Raw genomic sequence first — 17,459 nt, forward strand, 5'->3', positions numbered from 1 at the left:
AGCTAGTTTGAGATAAGTGTTTCTGAATGTTGCTTTCACAGTGGAGGAAAAGGACCAAGGAGAATCACTATTTTCTTGTACAGCAGGAGTCCCTAACCCCCAGTCTATGGACCAGAACCGGTCCACGGCATACCAGAAACTGGGCCGCACAAACAAGCAAAGTCCCATCCGTGGTATGCAGGCAACCCACTGCATGCAGGCAGACTGCCCCTTCCAGTCTGCAGGAAGACCTCTCTCCACAGATTCAGTCCCTGATGCCCGAAAGGTTGGGGGCCGCTGCTCTACAATCATGTTCCACACAGAGGTCAAATACAACCACTAGACTGTATAAAGATTAAAAAAAAAACACCAATAACTGAGTACTGATCAAAACAGCCTAATCCTACCATTTTTTTGAAACCCCCGTGCTTGATTTATACTTACATGGCTAATGGTAATCTGAAACTATTATTTAAACCAAATGGTTGTGTCAGATTTACTTATGCACAGAACAAATCCATCAAAATAATTGGACATAGGCTAATCATGACTAATTCGTCCCTCTGGTTCAGTGAGTCAGGATTTATTATAGATCAAACACTGCATATGATGGAAAACACTAACCACAGACATTCAATATGCCTTGTTAACGAAACAGAAACAGAATCATTTTTTTCTCTGGTTATTTAAAAAATTAGAAACCAATTTATTAAAAAATGTATCATTGCCAGCCATTTCTACAGCAAAGTAACTACAATGTGAGCATGGAATTTAGCATTTCTAGAAACCAAGTCAATGAATGTTATTTGGAGGCACGACCAACATTCTATATCTGTAAAGATCGTTCAGTGAAAAGGTGTTTAAAGAGAAGATTTGGGGTAGAGCGTAGGACTATCTCATCCTTGTGCTCCCTTTCAACTCCACAGTTCTGTGATTTTGTCATTTCCTTAATGTAGACCATGTATAGGGTTGCCTATTTCAAACAAGTAACCCTGGGGTGTTACCAAATAGTACATAGAAATAACATAGTGCAGAATTTAGAATAATAATTCAAAGCAATAGCACTTAGACTTACATACTGCTTCACAGTGCTTTACAGCCCTAAGTAGTTTACAGAGTCAGCGTATTGACACCAACAATCTGGGTCCTCATTTTACCGACTTCGGGAGGGTGGAAGGCTGAGTCAACCTTGAGGCTGGTGAAACTCGAACTGCTGGCAGCCAGCAGAATTAGCCTGCAATACTGCATTCTAAGCATTGCACCGCCACGGCTCATTCATAATATTATCCTTAGAACAACTCATAACACAGCAAACATATTGGGCTCCATTAATATCCCACCTAATATCTGAAGAAATTGTCAGCTTTCTCAATCTTCCACGCCTCAGGGGAAAAGCTCTTTCAAAGGTCCGTAGCTGTGACAGAAAAAGCACCTCTCCTGGGTCTTGCTATGTGATCTCGTTTCAGAGAAGTAACTCAGAACATACCCTGACCTGTCATATCTGATAGAATGAGCTGAAGCCCCTGGAGATACACACAATCCTGCAAGTAACCTGGCCCTTTGCCCTACCTACAAGGTTTCAAAGGTGGTAATCAACACCTTGAATTGCCCTTAAAAGATGACTGGGAAATTGTACAGCTTGTGCAGCAGTGATGTCACATGCAAGAGGAATCTGAGGACTCTTAAGTTAATGCAACAAATCAGTCTGGGGGAAATGTTACCCCATCAAGAGCTAGAGAATGGAGGTCTCCAAAGGGGCCAAAACCAGAGCCATTCAGGCTTTGCTAAGGATAGGTCACAGTTTGTTCTTTTCCCTCCCTGACCCTGACTACCTCCAAGTGCTGGATAAGAATAAGAATTACAGTACACTAAGTTGTGATAAAATTTAACTGCAGAAATAAAATACCACTTTAATAATAATAACGTGTAATAGGAGCCAGGGTGGTGCAGTGGTTAGAATGCAATATTGCAGGCTTATTCTGCGGACTGCCAGCAGTTCGATTCACACCAGCCCAAGGTTGACTCAGCCTTCCATCCTTCCAAAGTTGGTAAAATGAGGACCCAGTATGTGGACTCTGTAAACCGCTTAGAAAGAGAGCTGTAAAAGCACTGTGAAGTGGTATATAAATCTAAATGCTATTGCTATTATTATACATTGTGTATGTATATATTCCAACATAGACATTCTTGAATTAAATTTAATCCCAGGAAGGAAAAGAGACTTTTGATCAGCAAAAAAATTAATTGATGAGTAGAGGTACAATTTACTACAGCTGCACATATTTTAGCAATCAGTTGGAAGATTGACTTCAGGCTGCTCATATAAGTATAGCAAATCACTAATATTCACTAAAACAGTCCTTTGTTTTCAAGGTTCTTTGGAATCTTGGTAAAAAAGATGTAACAGCTCTTTAGGGCAACTACATCTTTTTCATGCTTGCACAGAAATCTGGAGAAAAAAAATAAGAGCTTGCTTAAAGAATAGCACAGAGGTGAAAGTCTAAAGCAGGATCCCCAACCTTTTCGACCGCGACCCGGTTCCGGCATCAGCTGGGCGCCGCGGTACCAGGGCGTCAACTGGGCGCCGCCATCTTTTTATGGCGAAAGCTTCCGGTGACATCACGGGCGCTTCGCAAAAAGATGGCGCCAGCATACTCCGTGAGCTTTTCGGGTAGAAATGGCTTTCTACCGGAAAAGCTCACCGAAGCGCTGCGCCGCCATCTTTTATGACGGCGCTTCCGGTGAGCTTTCTACCCGGAAAAGCTCACTGGAAGAGCTTTTTACCAAAAAGATGGCGGCACCCAGCAACCAGCGGCCCAGTAAGGCTTGTTCCGCGGCCCGGCCGGTCCGCGGACCGCGGTTGGGGACCCCTGGTCTAAAGTATTCCTTCCAACTTATTTTTGAGGCATGAAGGGTCCTACAGCTAATGCTGTATTCCTACATCAATCCTACACCTAATGCTAAATGGGTCATATATTTTTGAACCTTAATATCTAGGGGCAGCTGTGAATGGATGAGCTTTTTAGTCTTAATCAGTGTTAATAAATCTGAGGCTTTATTTTACAGAATTTCACTGCATCCATTTGCTGTTTAATACAGGGTTTAATTTTTTTTAACATGACATGTTGGATAAGCTTCTTCAACATAAAAGAAGTTAAAACAAAACACTGAAGAAACGTCAAGTACTTACCTTTTGAATATCTGTTATATCTGAAAGTTTTATAACTTTATTTCTTTTAGATGAACCAGATTTGGAACTTTCAAAGCATAAGTAACTAAGGGCAAGGAAAGAAGGAAAAGTTTTTAAAAAGTAAAAAAAAAAATCCTAAATGATTTAAAATGCTGCCTTTGAGTTATTTATATTTATTTATTTATATTTTGCATTTCTAGACACCCATCTCCCTCAAAGACAGACGGTATAATAACAACATAAATTCAAATTTTAAAACTTAATATGTATCGTATTGTAAGCCACTCAGAGTCATTTTGGTGTAATGCTCCTGTCAGAGTTTGAATCCAAGGAGGAAGCCAAACAGCTGACAGGGAGTGGGAGTGTGGCTCTGTTGGCTGTGGAAGAAACTGGGGAAGGGCAAAGTCTGGCTGGGCAGAGCAGGAGAGAGGTAGAACAAGGGAGAGGGAGTTCAGAGGAAGACCTAGGCCCAACCCCTCTTCATCCTAGGGCACACAGGGAGGAACGGAGAAGAGAGCAATATGGGTTGCGTGGCTTACGGGGGAGGAAAGGGCCCTGATTCCCTTCATTAGCCACACCTGGGAAGAGAGTTTAAAAGAGATGCATGCTGAGTACGGCAGCTGCTGGAAGCAAACGTGAGTTTATCTTGTATTGACTTTGATTATCTGTGTTCCTGGCATCCTCCCAACCATGTTGAATTACGGCCGTTCCTTCATGTCTGGAATTCCTTCTCCTGCCCTGCTGGACTAATTACCTCATCTTGACTTGACTGGACTTATGGTTAGAGTTTTTGTTGGCCACGTTTTGGACTTGATTCTCTGCAGCCAAAGGCTGTCCCTGGGAGAGTTTTTCTCCAGCCAGAAGGTAACCAGGACATTGGGGGCAAAGTTGGAGCTAATAAAGGGACTTCTACTGATTATCTGACTATGTTGCCTTTGTGCCATTCCCAGGGTCATCACATTTGGCTAGTGAGATGGGAAGCATCTACATTTAATTTTAATATTTAAATGCTGAAGCCGGGTACCTTTTGTTTTATCCAATCAGCCCAAACTACATATTTTCTGGTGTTCTTACCATTTCATGGCATGCTTTTATCACTTTTTTTTTTCTCTTTGCCTTTCTGGCGCCTGCCTGGTTTAGACCCTGCAGGGGTTTTGGGCAAGATTTTCCAGAAGTGTTTTGCCCTTCCTTTCTCCTTTCTAAGGCTGAGAGAGAGGGACTGGCTCACGATCATGCAGATGACTGTATCTAAAGCAAGACTAGAACTCGCAGCCTCCCAGTTTCTAGCCAGATGCCTTAATCACAATACCAAAGTGGCTTTCTCCTTTAATCACATATTAACTGTGAATTTGTCCTTGTGCAAAACAATGAAGACCTCACCTAAGAAAACCCCACTGAAAACAAGTTCACTCTTTTATTGGAGCCTTCTATAAAATGTTCTTTTCCATTAACCTTTATATTATATCTCAGACTTACCAGACTTATGGCAAGCATCTTTAATCTATTCAATAACGTTTTTATAGATTCACAAAAAGCTCTGAAAGTTATTTTCTTTCAAATACTTTTTTTGTAATTCACAAAAACGCTTAACTTCCACACACCCCACCACCCCCACCTAAATAGAGACATCAGATCAGGGGGGCAGAAATATGGACAACACTAGAATATGGAAGAAAAATAGCTCCCTAGCGCCAGCTAGTGATCTTTTTGCAGCCCAGGTGGCAGTAGCTTTAACATTCTGCTGTAAATCAAGCAAACACTTACTTTTCAGTAACATAGAGAACTCCATTCCTGATGTAATCAGTGGTTATCTTCCTATCTCTGTTTATCAAGCAGCAGCGCCAGCCATTTTCACACACTACAAAATAGTACAATTATTCCATTTTACTTTTATACAGGAAGCAGCTGTAATATTGGTACATTTCAGATACATTTAAAAGTTCTATATACAGAGTTGGCAAGGAAGCTCCTACAAGGAAAACTTGTTCGTAAAGAACTCTTCATATTGAAGAGTTAAATCTTCAATAAACTTTGATTTATGTGGTAAGTTTTCTTTTTAAAAGTCACCAAAGCAACATAACCTAAATCTTGAGAATGCATACAAACTCTTCTAGACACTGAAGTAAATATTTCAAGCCAGGGTAAAAGTTAAAATTCTCTGACAAATGTATGCTCCAATTCCTCAAATTTATATTTCAACAAAGGTCAAACCAGGCACCCCACTTGCACAGAGACTCTGCTGACTGCAAGATAAAAGATTAATATTGATCTGCTGTACATGGAATCCAACAGTAGATCACATTATGATGTCAATCATTTCTTAATAATATTACTTTATGGGCCTTTTAAAAAAAAAATCTCATTACTTAATGTCTACCTCCAAAGTTGTGTGAGTACCTGCCAATGGACGCTCATGTTCTGACAAATTAAATACTTCATGGAAGTTTCCTCTCTTGGTATTGTGAAAGCGGCTGGTTTCCTCATCCCGACTCACTCCTGTTGAGGTGTTTGAACCTACATAGCTTCGGGATGCAGTTGTTTGAGGCTGAAACAACATTAACTTGGCTTTACTACACTTGCAGAAATCATACAAACTTCAGTTATGTTATCTTTCCTTGTCCTCAGGAAATGTCCTGCTTCAGTGCTAGAAACCCATGTCTGATGCAGCCGCAATCCCTCTCCAAAATATCCAGGGTTGATTAACTTGTGAAGGATTCCATTAACATCAGGCTGTGAGTTAGAATTCATAAAGTATGCACAGACGCATTGTGTGATACAATTGCACAGGAAGGTGAATTCCAACAAAGCTCTTTCATATATAAGTAGTTTTACTTGACATAGGATCTCTTCTGAAGGCTGCCATGCACAGCATACTGTTGTGCAACTCCTTCAACTGAATCCTCCAGAGCAGGGATCCCCAACCTTTTCGGCGCTTGGCCCGGTTCGGCGTCAGCAGGCGCCGCTGCCCGGTTCCGGCGTCAGCTGGCGCCGCCATCTTTTTGACGAAAAATCACTTCCGGTGGCGTCACGGAAGTGATTTTAAATCAAATCAGCGGCGCCAGCGCTTGGTGAGCTTTTCGGGTAGAAATGGCTTTCTACCGGAAAAGCTCACCAGCTAGCGCCGCCATCTTTTTGACGAAAAATTGCTTTTTTACCAAAAAGATGGCGGCGCCAGCAACCAGCGGCCCGGTAAGGCTTGTTCCTGGCCCCGGTCCGGTCCAGACCGGACGGTTGGGGACCCCTGCTCCAGAGGACTGTATATCGTGTAACTGATCTGTGTTGTGGCCCAAAACAGGGCATGACATTTTTTGGGACATCCTTTTGAGGGATAAGAAAATGCATCTTACATTCAGAAACAAAAAAAGACCCCCAATCTCAACTATGAGAACTTCAGACAGGAGCTTTCCGTGAGGTTGCAGGACCTGCCACCAATAAAGCATCAATATACTATGGTGCAATTTAAAACACTGCAGCTATACATGTTCCCAAAGCACCCAAAAGCCATAAGTAGGATCTCATCAAAGTCATAAAAACAAGTGATTCAGTTGGCATGATATTTGTTCAGCAAAAATTGGTTAGCAGGACTATTACAAGACGGGGGAAATGGGCGACAAAATATTACCACAAGCCACCTCATAAGCTTGATAATACAGTAGATGTTTTTAGGCGGGAAATTCCATTCACATTCCCACTTACACAGGAAGTCCACTTCTATTCTAGCCAGCTTTTAATAAGCATAAGCTCAACACTGATTCAGGAATGTTGATTATATACAAGTAGTCCTTGACTTAGAACCATTCATTTAGGAACTCTTCAAACTTACAATGGCACTGAAATAGGCAATTTACAATCGGTCCATCGCAGCATCCCCATAGTCATTGAACCAAAATTTATGATTGGCAACCAACATGCATTTATGTCAAGATGCAGTGTCCTGGGGCCATGTGATTTCATTTTCAGCCTTCCCAGCTGGCTTCCAACAAGCAAAGTTAATGAGGGAAGCTGGTTGCGTTTAACAATCATGTGGTTCACTTAACAAATGTAGTGGAAAAGGTTATACAATTGGGCATAACTCACATAACAACCACTTCGCTTAGCACTGGAAATTCTGGCCCCAATTGCAATTTTAAGTCAAGGACTACTTATAACAATACTTTCCTATTCCTTGGCATTGTAAGAGGGAAATGGTGGGGCAGAAAAACTTTTTTTAATAACTTTATGCATTTTGACTCATGGGCTCCAAAGCTTAATTTGCTGTTTTGTATCAAGTGGCCATTTACACAGCAAATATACTCCAATATACACAGATTTAAATTTGGGATGAATTACAATTGCCAACATTCCCAGCTGCCCAGGCAACTAGATTGGTCTATCACCAAGTTTAAATGAAGGCATCTTTCATTTCTGTATCAATTATTTTTCAAAGTACTGTAACACGTAAATCATTATAAGCAAGAGGACTTTCATGACTATTAATTTTGGAGGTATATCATATTGTTAATAATGGTGTACATTTCTAGAGTTTTCTTCCATTAATCAAGCAAAGTAGAATTAAATAAAGCAATAGTTATATAAGCGCTCTGCCACATCAAGTTTATCAAACCATGTTTTCAACTGAATAGGGAAATATTGAACACAATGCAAAATTGATCCATTAATAGTAAAAAAAAAAAAAAACAGTTTCTACGCCTCTGGGTCTTTGGATTCAAATGAAGACCCATTACTGCAAATAATACAAATGTAAACATTACAGTAAACATCTGCATACACGACAGAGGTGGGAAGAGATAGCGGGAGAAAGAAAGAAAAATTGCTGCTCATTATGAACACAAATGATCATCTGAAAGACAGAAGATATTCCACTCTAAGATCCATACCTTTTCATGACCTGACAGCTAGCAGGAGGAGAAAACAAACAAACAAACACAATGTGATGATGACCAAAGAAAAAAAAAGCAAAACCTATTTAATTGTATCATATGCAGAATAAAAATACGAACTGAGTGAATTGGCAAGATATTTTTTTTTGCATACCAAAAGACTAGATCCAATATTTTTTTAAAAAAATCCCTAAAAGATATCAATGGATAGAGCACAGTTTTTGAATTTTATTAAAACTATGGGTGCCTGGCTAGATGTTCCCATCTTTGATTCCTGACTTGCTTTGCACAAGTTGGTGATGTTTAATAATTTCCTCTAATGAGGATTTAGCTGAAATTGGTTCACAAAAATATTTGAGAGAATTCTGTAGTGTTTGGGTGTGTGTGTGTGTGTGTGTGTTTTAATTTTTAAATGATTTTGAAAGGAGTGACGATTAGAATGAATGTAACTTTGCTTTTCACTTCTTTAATCATTTGGCACTAGCTGAATGAGACTAATTGTGGAAGATGCTGATGGGGGCATTAGTGGATCTTTTATACCAGGGGTGTGAAACTTGCAGCCCAGGGGCTGGATGCATCACGTACAGCCCATATCCCCCCCAGCTCCACGAAGAGAAAAACAGTCACAAAACATCACATGATGGCAATGTGACACCACAAGTTTGACACCCGTATCTTATACTAATAACAAGGATGGAAATATCTATCAGGAGATCCATTGTGAAGCACGTAGGAGCCACTTTAAACATTCAGGACAAAGAGTCAGATAAAACATAATTTAGGATTTAGTTGCATGCTTTATATACATGTTCTCCCTTCAAGATAGCAAAACATATATATTTTATTGTAGTGTCTATTTTTAGCTACCACACTTGGAGGGTGAAAGAAACTGTAACAGAGACACCAATTATTCACCCCTGATTTAAGGCTAGAAGTATTTTATTACTTTAAAAAAAGAAAGAAATTTCAATTTTTACTACCGTTATATGTTACCTGATTGTAGACAAACCAAACATTTGTTCAGGACATACAGGAGGAACTCTTTATCTTTTAGCTCTTAACAACGTATTCAATGTCTTAACAATAACTATAGCTTTAGGATTGAAGCACAAAGAAGCAATTGTTGGTTTCTTAACAAGTCAATGGATTAAACATGCAGCCCCAGACTGCTAATCTGGCAAGCTGCTACATTTTAATTCCATAAACATAGCCAAGTTTATCATTACTCCAGATATATGCCATTATTACAGCTGCACAATGAGCAAAGTTAAAGATTAGTTTATATTGAACAATGGCACAAGCAGAGTCAAGTTCTTAGTTGGACTTTACTTGTATACCCCAAATCTAACTTTCTTTTCTTTCTGTGAATTCAAATATTGTTAAGAACATATTACAATCTTTCAGATTTTAGAGGAAAGCATTTCCTTTTTAATTTAAAAAACAACAACCTGGCACTCTCTAAATTGTTTTAAAATCCTTTTTTCCATTGAACAGTCTCTTACTTTAAAAGCATTCCTATTCCTGAAGATTTTAGAAAGAAGTGGGCAGACAGGAATAGTAAGCTAAGTAAGTGCATGGGAATGTAAATATTGGGCCTGAACCATGAACAACTAGCCCTCTATGTGCTCTGCTCACTGAAGCTACACAGATGTTGTTAAGTTGTGTTATGAAGGAAGAAACAGGAAAGAAAGAAAGAAAGAATTACCCGTCTTGATACTGTAGCATTAGCCCTTTCTTTGAGTTGAGGATCCGTAGGCAAGTTCAACCATATGATATAAGGAGTATCATACTTTGCCCGTAGTCTTGGACACCGTTTGAAGACAAAATCAATCAGAAAAAATTTAATTCCTGCATAAAGTCCTGCATAATTAGAAAGTCAAAGGTTGGAATGAGGAAAGTTTCATGACTGAAGTATGAAAACAAAATCTCTCTATATAAAAGTGAAATACCATTCATGCATCATCACAAAATGAACCGTAAAGCCTACAAACTTGAAATTTGGCACATATGTTCCTCTTGGCTTCTAGGTGCTCCCTAAGCAAGGATTTTTCGAAATGACCATCAGAGCATTAGTATTTCGTATATTATTATTAACACGCTCTGATGCTAAGGAGTTCTACTTCCCCTTTCCACCTGAAAAGAAATCTGTTCCAAATGGAGAAGAGTTTCAGTTTTAGTTTCATAGCACCAAGCAGCTTTAGTACAGAACAGTTGAGCTAAGCCACACCCAGGCTCCTTGCTGTCTCCTTCTTGTTCACACACCAAATACTGTTTGAGTTTCCAAACAGCCCTCAACTCTCTCACACATTGACAGGATGCTAGCCAGATGAATACTGATGGAAGCTGGTAGGCAGAGGTAGATTTCTTTCCCCTTATTTTCTCCCCCAAAACTAAGCCCGATCACATAGTTTTGTAGCGAAGCACGGGTATAGAGTTAGTTATACTATAAATACTAATTTGCAAATACAGGTAGCCTTCTACTTACGACCACAATTGAGCCAAGAATTTATGTTGCTAAGTGAGAAATTTGTTAAGTGAGCTTTGCCCCATTTAACAAACTTTCTTGCCTCATTTGTTAAGTGAATCACTGCAGTTATTAAATTAGTAACACAGCTGCTAAGTTAATCTGGCTTCCCCCATTGACTTTCCTTGTCGGAAGGTTGCAAAACATGACACCGGGGCATTTCAACCGTCATAAATATGAGTCGGATGCCAAGCATCCAAATTTTGATCATATGACCATGGGGATGCTCCAATGATTGTAAATATGAAAAACGGGCATAAGTCACTTTTTTCAGTGTGCTGTTGTAACATTTTAACGGTCACTAAATGAACTGTTGTAAGTCAAGGGCTACCTGCACTATGAAAGAGGTCTTTAACAATATGCAGGGGCCTATCTGAAGATGCTTTCTTTGGACCTTTAAAGCAGCTGCCTCTTTTTCCAAACTTACATAGTTTGTCAGGAAGTATTTCTGCAAAGTTGCAGTGCCTCCCTCACCCAAATTCATCCTGAAAGCAAGCGTGCAAAGTGAAAGAGGCTCAGATATAGTGACTCACTTGAAGTTGGTAATAGCCACTATTTTTTTAAAAAAAAAAAAGAATTTCAAACTTTATTGCAACCAATAGTCAAGTAAGAAGTGTCTAAACCTGCTGCACAGCAGGATTCTATGAGGAGAGCTGCCCCACAAGAAATCATGATTAGGAAAGTCACCAAAGAACGTTACAAGTAGAATTATTCAACTTATAGGTACTGCTGAATATACAAGTTCAGGCTTTGAAAATAATGCCCAATTTATCATTTTCCTTGACGCTTTTATCGAACACAAACATTATAAGGTCCTTGTCTTGGAACGTTGATTTCCTGGTAACTCCAAGGCAATTTAGGGTGTGGCCCACCTTTTATTAAACTGCAACTTTTCTAGGGACCTACATGTCACCCTAATTTCTGTTCTCCTACAAGATGTACCGGTGGAAGAAGAGCTAGTCATTTCACTTCCTTTGTCAGACATCTAGACCAGGAGTGTCAAACTCACGGCGTCATGTGACGTATCGGGACTTTTTCCCCCTTCCCTAAACCGGGCGTAGCCGTGGTCAGTGCATGACACATCCGGCTCACGGGCCAGGAGTTTGACACCCCTGATCTAGACCAACATCACCCAGTTAATAGCTAAATTGGTTACATTATACACTGTACCTACACAATTTCCTTATGCTAGCAATGGGGATGAGAATTATGCTCCTTACGTTTTGCTTTATTTTACGACAATGCTAACAATCATTTGTTTGATTTCAGGCCTTGGGCAGATGCTATACTTTACTTTAAACAGCTCAGATAAGCCTCATATCCTCTAGTTCGATATTTCATTTATAGTATTGCTTCTTGAATGTCTTTGTATTTCTGCTGTTATCTTGACTGATGATTGACACAAATGAGCAATTACGATTGTTGTTGTATTAATTAGTTTTGTACCTGATTCAGTAACCCGCATCTGAATATGGTAAACTAACTCAAAAATAAAGAGAAATAAAAAGAACATTGCTGACAGCTAAGAACAGGTAAATTGATTAGCCATCTCCAAACAGTGTGATGTTATAACATCAACTGCATAGGTGGTTTGGAAACCAAACCAATTGCTCATTTTTTAGCAGGACGTGGAATTCTAACATTTAAGAAAGCAAGAAAATGTAATCGTTTTACCTATTGAAAGCCCAATGATCCGGTAAGGAATGCAGCAGGATGCAATAAAAGCTGCCCATAAAACAATATATAGTTTCTGCGTTACTTCAGGCTGGACCCACATGAACAAACTGGAGAGAGAGAGAGAGAACAGAAAATAAAGGTAAATAGGCAGCATTTATATATGTCATCATTCAGACCTGATGAAAAATATGTTGTTAAAAAGAGAAGTATATAGAAACTTACTTTTTAATTTTTTCCAGTATATCTGACATTTTGCCAAATAAATTCTGTAATCAAGAAAGAAAATGAGTATTAGATTAGAATACACGTCTGTGTATATGAAAAAAAAGAAGTAGTTCAAACTCTATGCCAGTGGTGGCTAACCTTTTTCGTCTCCTGTGTTGAAAATTGTGTTTGCGCACACTCGCATGCCAGCACCAGAAGGCAATGCGCCCGCCCCCCCGCCCCCTGCACATGTGCACATGATCCCGTGTGCGCCACGTCTCTGTGCATGCGCATGCCCCAACACGCAGCTCTGCGCATGCATGCGCTTCTCCCGTGCCTCCCATGCATGTGCGCCAGATACCCGACAATCAGCTATCAGGTGGGTGCGCATGCACAGTGGGGCTCTTCCGGGAGACCTCTTGCGTGCTGGCAGAAGTGGCTCTGCGTGCCACTTCCATCACGTGTGCCATAGGTTCACCATCGTGGCTCTATACATTTACTATGTTCTGCTATTTCTCAAATCATCGTCGTTTAACAACCCCATAATCCCTTGTGAGGTGGAGTCTGGGCAACTGAATGGAGCTAGCCAAGTGTTTTAATAGCTGGATGCCTTTCCTGTTGCCAATGCGGAGTTCTGTTCAGCAGATATAGTCTCAGTGTGCCCAGAGAGAGAAATATCTGCCTCTACCTAGGATCGAACTCACAGCCTCCTGATTGTGAGGCGAGAGCTCCACCTCTAGGCCACCACACCACTCTTCTGCTGTTTCTCAAATGAGGTGGGAAAATCAAGTGTGACTAATACAAGCCACCTTTCATAAACGTTCTGGTCCAGTAGGCTATACTCTCCAAGCACCATTTCTCATGTGCAGATTTCTCTCAGATTCCTACCTGCAACTTGCTAAATAGAGATGCCAAAGATTTCATACCTGTGCTTTTTGTGCCACATCCAGAACAAGCTGGAACTTTTCTGACACGGTTAAGTCTTCTTTGGGAGGTTCCTAAAACAGTAAGTATGATTTGTCATCAAACCATGAATGTGTGACTTTAAACTTAAAGAAAGGAAAAATACTCTCCAATAATGTTGTGGCTTATTTTAACTACTAATTTACTGAAACAAAGCAGCTGCATAAACTGCACTTTAAAACTAACCAGCTTGCCTCTGGTTTAAAGTGTCATTATTTTAAAAAGGAACAAAAGCATCCAATATATTCCTCAAAGCTATCCCCTAAGGCAGAGAGAGGGAAGAATAAGAGCCCTAGGCTTACCAAGCATTATTCATTCATATAATAATACATACTTTATGGTGACAACCAGATCTGGCTTTTGTAAATATATGCCAGACTGTAGCCAATGTTGTTGTTTTTTTTTAATCACTAGGCTGAACACAGCTAGTGGACAACATTCACTTCTGTGCTCGAGGTACCAAGTCTGCACTAGCAAGTTTGGAGAATTTGGAGTACAATCCATAGCCCAGATTCAAAGAAATAAAACAATAGCAAAAGAATTGGAGATGGATTGTTTTACATATTTTGCAAACTTTAATCCAATCCAGATGTTTTGGCCAGTATGATCACATGGATCACACCTTTTCCATGTTAAAATAAATTCATTGTCTGGAACGACTGCAACTAGAGTATTTGAAAGACAACTTGGTGCCTGAACAACTAAACTCATCCTACTACGAACACATAATAAACTATTAAAATACATAATGTAGATTTAACATTTAACGAGCTTAAGACCTCAGTGATGTAGCTGCCCTCAAAGAGAAATAACTAGACATACCCTGACACTGGCAAATTATTTTAAGTCATTGTTCAGAATTTCATATATATTAGATTCCAGATACTTCAACATATAAGTCATATACAGTATTCCATGTTTCTTCTTTAAATAAACAGTATACCATGGTCTTTTATATAATATATTTTAAAAAAAACATATGAAGTCACAATATGATTAAAGTTGAGTTGATTTAAAATTATCAAATTAGAAAATGCCTTATAGATAGTTCAGGTAGTCCTTAACTTACAATCAAATGTTTAGTGATCATTTGAAATTATAACAGCACTGAAAAAAGTGACTTACAACCAGTCCTCACACTTATGAGCTGTGGCAGCGCAATGGTTAAAAGGCACTATTGCAGGCTAAGTCTGCCCACTGCCAGGAGTTTGATCCTGACATATTTAAGGTTGACTTCTATCCTTCCGAGGTCGGTAAAATGAGGACCCTGATTGTTGGGGACAATAGCCTGACTCTGAAACCGCTCATATAGTGTGCTGTAAAGTACTGTGGAGCAGTGTGATGACCAGGAGTGTAACACAAACATAACAAAATCCAAAATGTAAATAAATGTCCTTTCATGCCTCCAACTTGGCCCCACTGTTCAATAATTCTCAGTTGGAGATAAAATGTATTCAAAAATAGTCTTCAAAAGAAAGCAATACAGTCCAAACTTAATGAGCAGACAGAGGTGAAATAAAAACAAACTACAATGAAGGAATTTCCACAACGGACCAGGATAAGTAATTACCAACTTCATGGAGATAACAAGGCACAATCTGTTGGAAGGACACCAACCAAGATAACTTCAGCCCAAAATAACACACACTTTGCTTCTGGCAACGCTGTGTTTTAACCGTCTCTCTTATATACTATTCTCTCCAGCTGCAACCAATGAGGGGGATCATGGCCGCTTCCTCTCTCGTAAGCCAAATTGTTTCCTTTTCCGTTCCTCCCTGAAGAGGGGATGGGCCTGGTTCTTCCTCTGACTGCCCAACTGGCCTCTGCCCTTCCCCAGCCTCCTCCACAGCCTCCGGAGTCACACCTCCACTCCCTGTCGGCTGTTCCTCCTCTCCCTTAGAGTCAGACTCTAACAAGGGCATGACAAGCGGTATATAAGTCTAAGTGCTATTGCTATTGCAACCATAGCAGCATCCCCATGAACATGTGATCAAAATCTGGGTACTTGGCATATGTTTACAACATGTCCTGGAGTCATGTGGGCACCATTTGTGACCTTTTCAGCTGGCTTCCAACAAGAAAAGTCAATGGCGGAAGTGGGATGTGTAAAAACTGCAGTGACTTGCTTAACAACCAAGGAAAAAGGGTCATAAAACTGGGCACAGCTCACTTAACAGCTGCTTTGTTTAGCAATGGAAATTCTGGTCCCAACTGCGATTGTAATCTGAGGACTAGCTGCGTAAATTTAAAACATATCAAAACGTTCATACAAACATTTCAAAAGTTATCTCAAGCATCATTTGGACTTACAATAGGCTCAGAAACTTCAGGCACAATGCTCCATTGTATCCTCCACCCTCTAAAAAAAAAAAGGTATTTGCATTGAGGGAGGAACACTGGTTTTCTATGTGGCTTCATAACAATGAAACAGAAGAAATCCTTTTGAAAAGCAACTCGTGAAGGCAACTGAATATATCTTTCCAAATTTTAAAAAACTTTCTTTAATATAGTCCTGACATCCATCTTAAAGGGGTCTTGTAGTCCTGAGTGTTCAATAGACTACATTAGATTGAATAATTAATAAAATGCATAGCTAAGACTTTTAAAAAAGAAATAAAGAAATAATTAGGCTACTGCAACAATGTTGTTGCACATAAAGTATTGATTCAATGTAGATTATTTGACTAGGCAATCAGGATTTAACATCATGCTTATTATGATCAATAAAATATTCCATCACAGAATTGAAATATAGTAAATAAGTATTTATACTTCAACTTTCCTAAAAATTGGAATTCCCTCTATACGTTTGTTGCGTAAAAGGATTTCCATAAATACAAGAGGAAATGGGGCCATATTTCAAAGTTTATCTCTTTTGGAAAGCCACATGATTCTGTCAATCAGTTCCTGATTACAATTATCACTTCTCACATTAGCTATTCTCAATGTGCGGATGTTTGCTATAAAGACAACGGCAGCAATTTTGCAGGCAATGGATCTGAATAGACTCTGCTCAACTCAATGGGACACACTTGCTGACTGAGTCTAAGCCATTCCATTATAAGAAATGCAGGAACAGTAGAAGTAACAATAATATTTGGTATAAATTTGGCACATGAAAATGCGATGAAAAAGGGTTAGGGAAGGATTTACTAACACACCAACAATCCAAATGCTATGATTTCTTGCTTACTTTCTCCTCTTATTAAAATTTGTAATAAAGAAGCTACAATTATGCTGAATTTCATATTCCCCAAACATCTGAAAGGCAATTTAACCGATTTGTCTCCTTTCCATTTAAACGTAACACAGAGGGCATAAATCACGTTTTGTTTGCAAGAATAATCGAAATGTGATGATAAGGTCATACTAGAGTAGAAGTAAAGTAAAATCCTGGATGAAAAACAAGACCAAAACCTATTTATTTAATCTATGTAATAGGGAACATTTCAGGTTCTTACTCTTTAGGAAGGGTTGGGAGTTCCTGAATGGCCCTTGAAAGAATATTTTCCTTGATGAACTAGCACTACCAGCTACTAGTTCTTAAGTAACATATTTCTGACATGGAAGAAATCTATAACATTAAGTACTATAAGTAAATGCTCCCTCAAGTCAATACTTCAGTAATTAGATGGGACATCTGTGCAGTTTGGTTGACAATAGATTGGAAGACTAGCCCTCACTAATGTGGAACAATTGGAAACCAGCTTGGCTAAACATAATCTAGCAGTCAGGACATCCAGTTATGAATACAGAATCCCAACCAGTCCTACTCAGTTGCCTGTGGTCTATACAGCAGACCATCTTGCTTCTGATTATGTCAACGTGGTTTCTGGAGAAACATCAGGAATTTTGTTCCCTATAGCACAATTACTAAATCTTGAAGCCCAACCAGATGGTAATAGCTTACTATCACCTTCTCCCAAGGAGTTTCTCATCTCCCCAGTCTAGCCAACAAACCTGGGATTTTCCTGGTGGTCTTTCACCTATGTACGAATTGAGCCCAACTCCGTTTAGCTTCCCAGCACAGACGTGGTCAGCC

At 39.5% G+C, this 17,459-nt stretch overlaps 1 protein-coding gene across 2 annotated transcripts in view; it reads right to left on the minus strand.

Moving 5' to 3' along the window:
• GRAMD4 (GRAM domain containing 4) overlaps positions 1-17,459 on the minus strand; it is a 92,571-nt gene that overhangs the window by 5,579 nt on the left and 69,533 nt on the right. The window contains exons 10-18 of one of the 2 annotated variants that reach the window (XM_087969431.1): positions 15,728-15,776; positions 13,381-13,452; positions 12,473-12,516; positions 12,248-12,357; positions 9,755-9,909; positions 8,047-8,064; positions 5,567-5,714; positions 4,934-5,027; positions 3,170-3,254 (exon numbers count right to left, since the gene is read on the minus strand). In XM_087969431.1, the coding sequence (XP_087825557.1) occupies positions 3,170-3,254; positions 4,934-5,027; positions 5,567-5,714; positions 8,047-8,064; positions 9,755-9,909; positions 12,248-12,357; positions 12,473-12,516; positions 13,381-13,452; positions 15,728-15,776 (775 nt within the window). The remainder of the gene's footprint in view (positions 1-3,169; positions 3,255-4,933; positions 5,028-5,566; positions 5,715-8,046; positions 8,065-9,754; positions 9,910-12,247; positions 12,358-12,472; positions 12,517-13,380; positions 13,453-15,727; positions 15,777-17,459) is intronic. The other variant, XM_026677654.2, reaches the window with a different exon arrangement.

The sequence above is a fragment of the Notechis scutatus genome, chromosome 6, assembly GCF_049901735.1.
Source record: "Notechis scutatus isolate UNSWTSFEM ecotype Mainland chromosome 6, rNotScu1.2, whole genome shotgun sequence".
NCBI lineage: Eukaryota > Metazoa > Chordata > Lepidosauria > Squamata > Elapidae > Notechis > Notechis scutatus.